General features: G+C 38.3%; 1 protein-coding gene across 9 annotated transcripts in view; it reads right to left on the bottom strand.

The window, feature by feature from the left end:
* Positions 1–4,688: 4,688 nt before the first annotated feature.
* Positions 4,689–8,115, bottom strand: part of RNF38 (ring finger protein 38) — a 151,410-nt gene continuing 147,983 nt past the window's right edge. For all 9 annotated transcript variants that reach the window (XR_012832920.1, XR_012832921.1, XR_012832922.1 and 6 more), the window contains one exon: positions 4,689–7,438. Coding sequence is in view for 6 of the 9 variants with exons in the window: in XM_075739286.1 (XP_075595401.1) it covers positions 7,376–7,438 (63 nt within the window). In the remaining 3 variants the exon portion in view is untranslated. The remainder of the gene's footprint in view (positions 7,439–8,115) is intronic.

The raw sequence follows: 8,115 nt of genomic DNA, 5'->3' as shown, positions 1-8,115 counted from the left end.
AAAGCACTTCCAATCTCGTTCACCTAGTAGCAGTGCCAGGGCCAGTAATACCTCCGGGGTGGAAGGATAATACCTAATGTCAGGGCTGTGCCACAGAGTTTCAGTAGGACTGTAAAAGATTCAACACTTTCTGCAATATTAATAGCAGCCATGAAGATTATATAGATCTCTAAGAAACAGCTTAGAGATTTCAATCTCACCAGGTTCCCCCCAGTCTACCAGCAGTACCATCTGGCAGCAAGGCAGAGCTGTCTGCTTGGCTGTAGAGTTACAAAGAGAGCAATTTGGCAGCAATATTAGCCTTAGCTGTGTCTGCTCTGTGCTCTCATTGCCAAAACTGCCAGGAACTGGTTCAGCTTGGCAATAACCTGTGACCCCTGCCACTACTGAGGGGGCAGCACACCATATCGGGAGGGAGGAAGACAAAGGGGAGGAGGAGGAATAGAAATATGTAGAACTCACTTTGCTGTTGAAGGTTTTGTGTTACAAAACTGCAGCTCTGAGACACAGCCAGATGCACAGTACGGTGGAGGGAATGCCCCTTCCATCTCCAAAGAAAGCATTAGCTACCATCTGTCTAGCTAGTGCAGTTCCTAGGGGGGCTAGAAGCCTTCCACTGGTTGAGGCATTTTGCCTCATGCAATGGACACAGTGCAACAAAGGCTTGGTGTGTGTGTACAGTCTTCTCAGCCATCTTCTGGGTCACTTTTTTCTTCAGGTCCTAAACCAAGATCAAAATGGAAGTGTATGTTTCTTCTCTCCTACAGCGCCATCTACCTAATTGTCCATGACCTGAGGACAGAAAATCCAGCAACCAAGCTGCAATGTATCAGCAACAAACCCAGAGTATTTCTGAAGCTCAAGGACACTGTGATCTAAGATGTTGAGATTCCCCTTGGCACCAGTTCCTGTAAAATCCATCAGAAGCAAAATCCATCAGGGCTCACTTTGGAGAGATCAATGGTAAAACCCCACTTCTGAGGCAATTCCCAGGAAGGCAGGCAGCCCGGGAGTGTTTGGTAGACACGGATTCCCAAGCATTATGCTCCTCGATCAGCATGAGCAAATCTTGTCTGTGCTCCAAATTTCTGATACTCTGAGAAAGATTTACCAAAGCAGATCATCAGTTCTTAACAGGACAGATTATGCCTTTCACTTCAGGCACAGAGTTCTTGCAAAATAGCACTTCTAGCTGCTGTCTCAGGATGAATTCAGCAGTTAACCTTTTTACAGTGACTTTTGGTTAACCTGAAGGCTTGTGCTTCTGGCTTTTCACTCTGCCCCAGTCCCTTGGGGTAAATTCAAGTCACACAACAATTCTCTGTTTTGCTCTTCTTCTAATAAAAAATTGATGAAACTTGACTTGTTGATGACATTACACAAAAATGAGGGTATGCAGAATTGGATGACCTACAAATACATTACTGTAATGAATATTTGTATTGTGTTCTCTGTCACTTTCTCAGCATGCGGTATTGATATTGTCAGTAAATCAGTAAATGTCAAACCTTGCAAAAGTTACATGATTTCCTGTCCTTTTGTGTACAGTTAATGTATAGGTAATGACTTTGTTCATTGCAGAAGCTCACGAAGTACAATGCTAATACCATTCATTTGTTGAACCAGACATCCAAGACCAAAGTTGACATCTTTATTTCTTGATGTTGTATCATTTGTAGTTATCAACTGCATTTACTCCTTTTGTTGCTAATTGATCATTCTCCATGTTGAAGTCTTAAAAATGAAGAGCAATCATTTGCTTTCATGCCTGCAACCACCTTTCCCTGCTCTGTCTCCTTAAATCTGCTGATGTTGGCTCAAGCTGCCATGGTGTACAGACGAAAATGAAGGGCAGTTTGCAGTAAATATTTCTTTTTAATTTGGCCTTGCTCTTTGGAAGGTCAGGTGAACTGGTTCACATGTTGAAATCATAGAGACCCAAAGTTCTCCTGGGTCTCCATGCTGGACTAGATTTAAGTAGAAAGAAAGCATACGTTGCAAAAGAGTAGTAATAATCCTCTGTACACAGAGGGGATATGGCCTATGATCAACAGCAGGTCAGTAAATTGCAGAGCAAGAGCAACTTGTAAGAGAACTAATACTTCAGATGTTGCAAAGCCACATGTTCTAGAAGCACCAGTATGCATAATTGCCTCTTTCAATTAACATGATTATTATATGAATTTTTAAAGAAATACTATTTACTATGTGAAACTAGCACAGCTAACTGTTAAGGGTCTTTTTTTTTTTTAAGATGGTGAGCCATGCAAACATTATGCTTTGTTATCTCATTTCATTGCTAGTCTGTTGCATGTAAAATGATTTCCATTCCAAAAAACCCCAAACATCCTCCAAACCCTACCAAACACGGTTCGGTGAATATGTTTGTCCTGGCCACACGCACTCAGTCCTGTCTAAAAGATTTAATCAGTTCCTGTACCTGAAAGAAACTCAATTTTTTCCTTAATGTTGCATATTCTTATTCTGACAATATGCTGTTGTAAGCATCTCAGACAACCTCAGTCAGGTGTTTTTATTTTTACCCCACTTCCTATCTGTAACACCACATGACTCAAAAATACTTGGAAACCTGTTTTCTTGACTGGATGCTTTTCATGCAGCAGTGACAGCTGGCTAACCTGCAGCAAGCTCACTCCCACTATAAATGTTGGGTTGCACAAAGGCAGATCTCCATGTGCCTCTCAGAGATGAAGCTGCAGGGGGTGCAGCAGTTCTGTGGCGAGTTGCTGTTTTCAGTGCTGCAGTACCAAACAGACTATTTCTGATAAAATCAAATAGACATTAGTATGTGGTATTGTCTATTTCAGAACAATGAGAGCCTAATCCAGTCAGAGCCTCACAACTTTCTCACTTGTTCTTGTCTGCTGACTTTCTATGGGATATTATGCTCTTGCAGTGGGATCCCTCCTGTAGCCTATCTTATCACCCCCTTAAGTGTAGGGCACTCGTATTGCTTCCCCCACTCTTCCCAGAGATAGATGGCCCCTATTTTTGCTGACCTTGCTACAAGAAGATTGGACAAACAGATGTTACAACCCAAGTTAAAATTCCTGCTTTGACAATGGTAGAGAGCAACAAGGCTGCAAAAGAATACATAGATGACACAGAATATGTAATATTTTTCAAATAGACACATACTTGCTGAGCCTACTACCCTAGTTCAGTAGGTGCATGGATGAGATAGGATACAGTACCTTCTGATCAGTGCTTTCCTGCTTATTATATCTGCAAAGACAGTAAGATTGGACTCGTGGTGGTTACTGAGGGCACAAACTGGCCTGCTTCCAAGAAGTGGAGAGATTGCTTCCAAGAAAGTACTGGATTAAGATATCCTACGGAAACAAGACATAGGTTCATAAACGCTACGTTTGCAAGGAACAGAGAACTGTATGTATTCCAAGGAAACAAGAAGAGAGATGTGGGGGAAGAAGAGAACCTCACGCTGCCAAAATTAAGGACAACTGCTGGGTTACAAGGTACCTGGTACTCACAGATTTATGGAATGGTTGGAGTTTGGCTTGGTATTTGTTTCAAGATTAAGGGAATTAGATTTTGAAAGCGGTTGTGTTGGGGACAGCAGAAAAAGCAGTATACTCAACAGGAAACAAAGGCAGAAAATCTACAGATTTGGCAGTGAGAAAGACAACTGTCTGGCAAGGCAAACTGACTTGGCCCTTTGCCTACCAGTATACCTCCATCCCTGCAAACTTTCCTTTGACTAAGTAACATCTTTAGAAAGCTGATCTTTAGACAAGGCTTTGAGTTCTATGAATTATAGCTATTTTAGACTTTCAAAAATATGACATAACATTTCACACTATTTTCTTATGATCTCTCAAAGTAGGTTAAAAACATCTGTCATGCATTACAATTAAGGTAGCAAAACTTCCCCCTACTACACAAGTGTGTTGCCAATTTCTAGAGTTGCATGATCATGCACAGAAATATGCAGAGTAATGAAAGGAAATAATGCACCTCTTTTTAAGAGAAAGAACAGGACCAAATTGTGTAAGTGTACATCATACATTTATTACTGAACAACTCTCTCAACTCCAAAATTGGGCACAGGGATTAAAAATAAAAATTCATTGCACTACCTAGTAAAGCATTACTAGTAACTCTCATAAAAAATGTACAAATTTTGTTAAAAATTTATCAAGCCTTCAAATGATTTGGTTACAGATATTTATAATATATTTAAAACTAAATGTTAAATGATACAATAAAGTATGCTTTACAGAAAACACTTGACAAAATATGATACCAACAAAACCCATAAGCTTTCATAATCATTAGCAAATCTGAAACACAAATAGCAAAATGAGGTAACAAAGAAAAAAACCCACAGCTTTTACAAAGGCCCAAAGATAACTCAGTCAAAAATGTATTTTCTACCATTAAAATTTAAAAAGTTGGTAAATCTCATCCCAAGTATTACACAATGTGCTAACAGTTGTGAAATCACATTCAAGAGCCTGCACAAAATAGTATACAACAAAAGGCTTTAATTTTTTTTTTAAAGAAAATCACAGAATGAGACATTGGACTTATCTGTAGGCCTTGGTATCTGCTGAAATGTCAAATTAAACTGACAGTTTATGCAAAAAACACAGCAGTGCCAATATGATAAAAGAAACATATTACAGGTTGTTGGGTTTTGGAAAAAAGTCTCGTGGAATTCAGGTGCTGCCAGGCACCATGGCAGGCTGTGGAATTACACACAAATGTGCATAACACATGGCAGTTGACAGCTGAATGTTAATCCCCCTCCTTTGACAGCCACAAGTGAGAGGACCTGGTTGTAGCTTGTCTGAGCTGATTCAGAACATATGCATGTGTGCTGTTTATACACACTAACCACAGGAAGCAAGTCCACATACATCTGCAAGAGTCCCATGCAAACAAAAGAACCTTTCCAGAAGAGATGAGCCATAAGAGTGCAACAGTTAATTTCAAGATTTTACCAACTTAGACCCTCCATCTCCTAGACCTCCCACTTCCTCACAGAGTTTTACTGGGAAAAAAGGGACATTACATATCAAGATTTCTCCAATTCCAGAAAGAGGACTACTTTCCCTTGGCTTCAGAAGAATAGGTCTTGTTCATTTGTATCTAGCTTAGAAAAAGTGCCCTCTTTCCATACTTTAAACTGAATACTGAGCACAGTAGTGTTAGTTATGTTTAAATCTGTATACAGAGATTTTTTTTCTTTTGCAGCTATATAAAAGAGCCTAAGTTTTGTGAGACATACGTGGCATGTGATTTTAAACAACATTTTATTTGTTAAAAAAATAAATTTTATTACATGTAATTTAACCTGCTAGGTGTTACTGTGAAAAGCCACTGGAAGAGTGGACAAATTCTAATATTTTGAAGTTAATGTAATAGTATTTTTATTTATTTAGTGTTCTTAAGTATGGATAGGTATGGAAAGACTCACTATTTTTGAGAACTACCTGCATAACTAAACAGAGGGAAAAGCATCTGAAATAGGGCAAAATTGTGCTTTTATTTTATCTGCACCCAGAACTGTGACTGGTCTGTAGAATATTCAAAGAGGGAAATCAGCATGGAGAACATCTAACACTGCTTGAAATTATAACTGATACTAAAGCATACCAGCATACAAAAGCATCAGAAATTATAAAGAATAAACTTAAAGCTGAGATTGGCAGCAAGGTGCAGCAATATTGCTAATTGTGCCACTTGTGCTGCTGCAACCAAAGTAATGACACAGCATTTAGGAGAACAATGTTGCTGCAAAAAGTGCGTCCTTTGAATAACTGTGGTATATGCAGACCTAAATATTTTGCTAGAACATTTAACAGTCTGAATGTTATAAATGAAGCTAATTTTTTTCAATAGCTCAAATAAAACATTATTCAGAGCACTTGAATAGAGGTTGTCACCTCCTGTTTCACAGCACTGTTCTGGAAGGTGTTCCTATCTTTTCCTACAATGGAGCGCTCTGAAAACTTGATTGCAAAAACCAAGGGAGTTCCTTCTTCATATTACACTCATCATGAAATAAGAAGGGCAAGAAGCAGCATCAAGACAACTGAATTCTGCAGCTAGTGACCAAAACTCACCTTCTCTTGTCATATAATGAAAAAAAAATCAGAAGTTCTACTTGTCTGAGAAAATGCTAGAAATTTTATTTTATTCATCATGTTTCAGGAATAAAATTGTAACCTTTAACAAGTTATTTTAATTCTATACAAACTCCCTTGGAAATGACAAAGAATGTATATGATTAAAACACATGTTTATATAAGGTAAAAGAGTATGTCCTTAGCAAATACAATGGCCAAAAGTAAAGAGCTGTTGCACAAGACCCTCAATGTCCTTTCTGCTTCCTTTCATGGAAGAAGTACGTAACTGGCAAACCCAGCTAGAAAAATTTAAAAGGACAACAGAAAAGCATTGACACTCCTATTAGCAATTGAAAATGTTAATATTGCTAAATGATTTGTGCAATATTGCAACTTTACATTGATAAAATGACTTGTAAATCAGCCATTTAAAAATCCAGACTTTGTAAGATATGCTAAAACCCCCAAGGTCACTCATGTATGAACAATCAATGCACTCTTTAGTGGTACACATTTAAAGCCTCCAATGAAGGGGACGCATAACAGCTGTTTGAATAGTAGGTAGAAAGGTCTTTATACCTGTAAGTACATTGGAGAGGAAATACTAAATGTCTGTAATTGCTGCACCCATTGCATTCAGTGTGCAACTGCAAACACAAGGAAAGGAACCAGTGTACAGTACTAGTACTGTTTAAATAACACACAAGATTATACATTGCAGCATAATTATTACTACACACATACGTTCTCAGTACATGCTGGTATATAGGTTCTCAAACACACATGCACACTCAGTCACAAGCACGCTTCATGCGTCCTCTCACAAGCAAACACACATTCACACCATTCATTCCCACTCACAGTATCTGAAGGCTCTATATAAGGTAGATTGCTATATTGTTTAGAGCTACCACTTTTTTTTTTTTTTATATAAAAGCACATGCTAAAAGATCACATCCACAGTAATCTCGCAGCAACACTCGGAATGATCACACAAAACCCAGGGAACATTAGTGCACACACAAAATTAAGCTAAAAAAAAAAAAATCTTTGGAGTTCCAATCACACTGTTAGTATAACAATCCCGTAACTGTGAAGACTAGTTATAAGCTTTGTAATTGATTAAGTCACACAGTGCAAAGTAAGGTCCATTGACCCTTTTGTGTAAAGGGTAGGCTGGAAGCCACACGGGTAAGTTCAATAGATAGTTCGTATATACATGCGACCAGGAACACACAACCAGATTTGTGCTCTTAGATTGGTCATTCTGAATCACGATGCACTTCCGAAGCATCAGCTCTACAAATTGGGCAGGTACGATTTGCCTGTAAAACCAGAAACAAAAAAAGGATTTACTGTACTGACAAATACATTGTTAAGGTAATATGTATATGACACTGAACATCTGTGACAATAATGATGTTGCTACCTTCAGCACTCAAGTACTGAAAAGCAATTCAACAGTATTAAAAACAAGAAAAGACAAAGTGTGCTTATGCCTTTTTTTAGTTTGCTTTGTTATGGTAGAGTGGTGTGGTAAGTTTGCCAATTCAAAATCATATTTAAAAAAATATTTATCTTTAAAGACAAAGCAAACCAGCAAACTAGGATTTATCTAAATGATGGTGGTTTTATTAATGCGATTTCATAATTACAGTATATTGCAATCAGATGGATGCAACTAAGAAGCTGTGCTGTGTGCTGCAAAGAAACCCACCAAAACCAGACTAGCAACTTTGGCCTGCAAATAGATGTCCTATATGAGGATGTCATGTTGTTATAAGCTCTACTGATCACATCTCTTCATACTCTGTTCATTTATTCTCACAGTAAGCCCATCCTATAGACGTGGTCAAAGCTGAAAGCTGACTAGGGAAAAAGGGAAGGGGTTTTAGTAAAGAGAAAGGAAAAAAAAAAAAAAAAAGAGAGGAGATGAGCTGATGAAACAGGTATTCAAGTAACACACACAAGCAAGTCTAAATTTAGCCCTTCAATGAAATGC

Source organism: Balearica regulorum, chromosome Z (assembly GCF_011004875.1).
Source record: "Balearica regulorum gibbericeps isolate bBalReg1 chromosome Z, bBalReg1.pri, whole genome shotgun sequence".
Lineage (NCBI taxonomy): Eukaryota > Metazoa > Chordata > Aves > Gruiformes > Gruidae > Balearica > Balearica regulorum.
The sequence above is the reverse complement of the archived record's forward strand: the minus strand, read 5'-3'. Positions and strand labels throughout refer to the sequence as shown.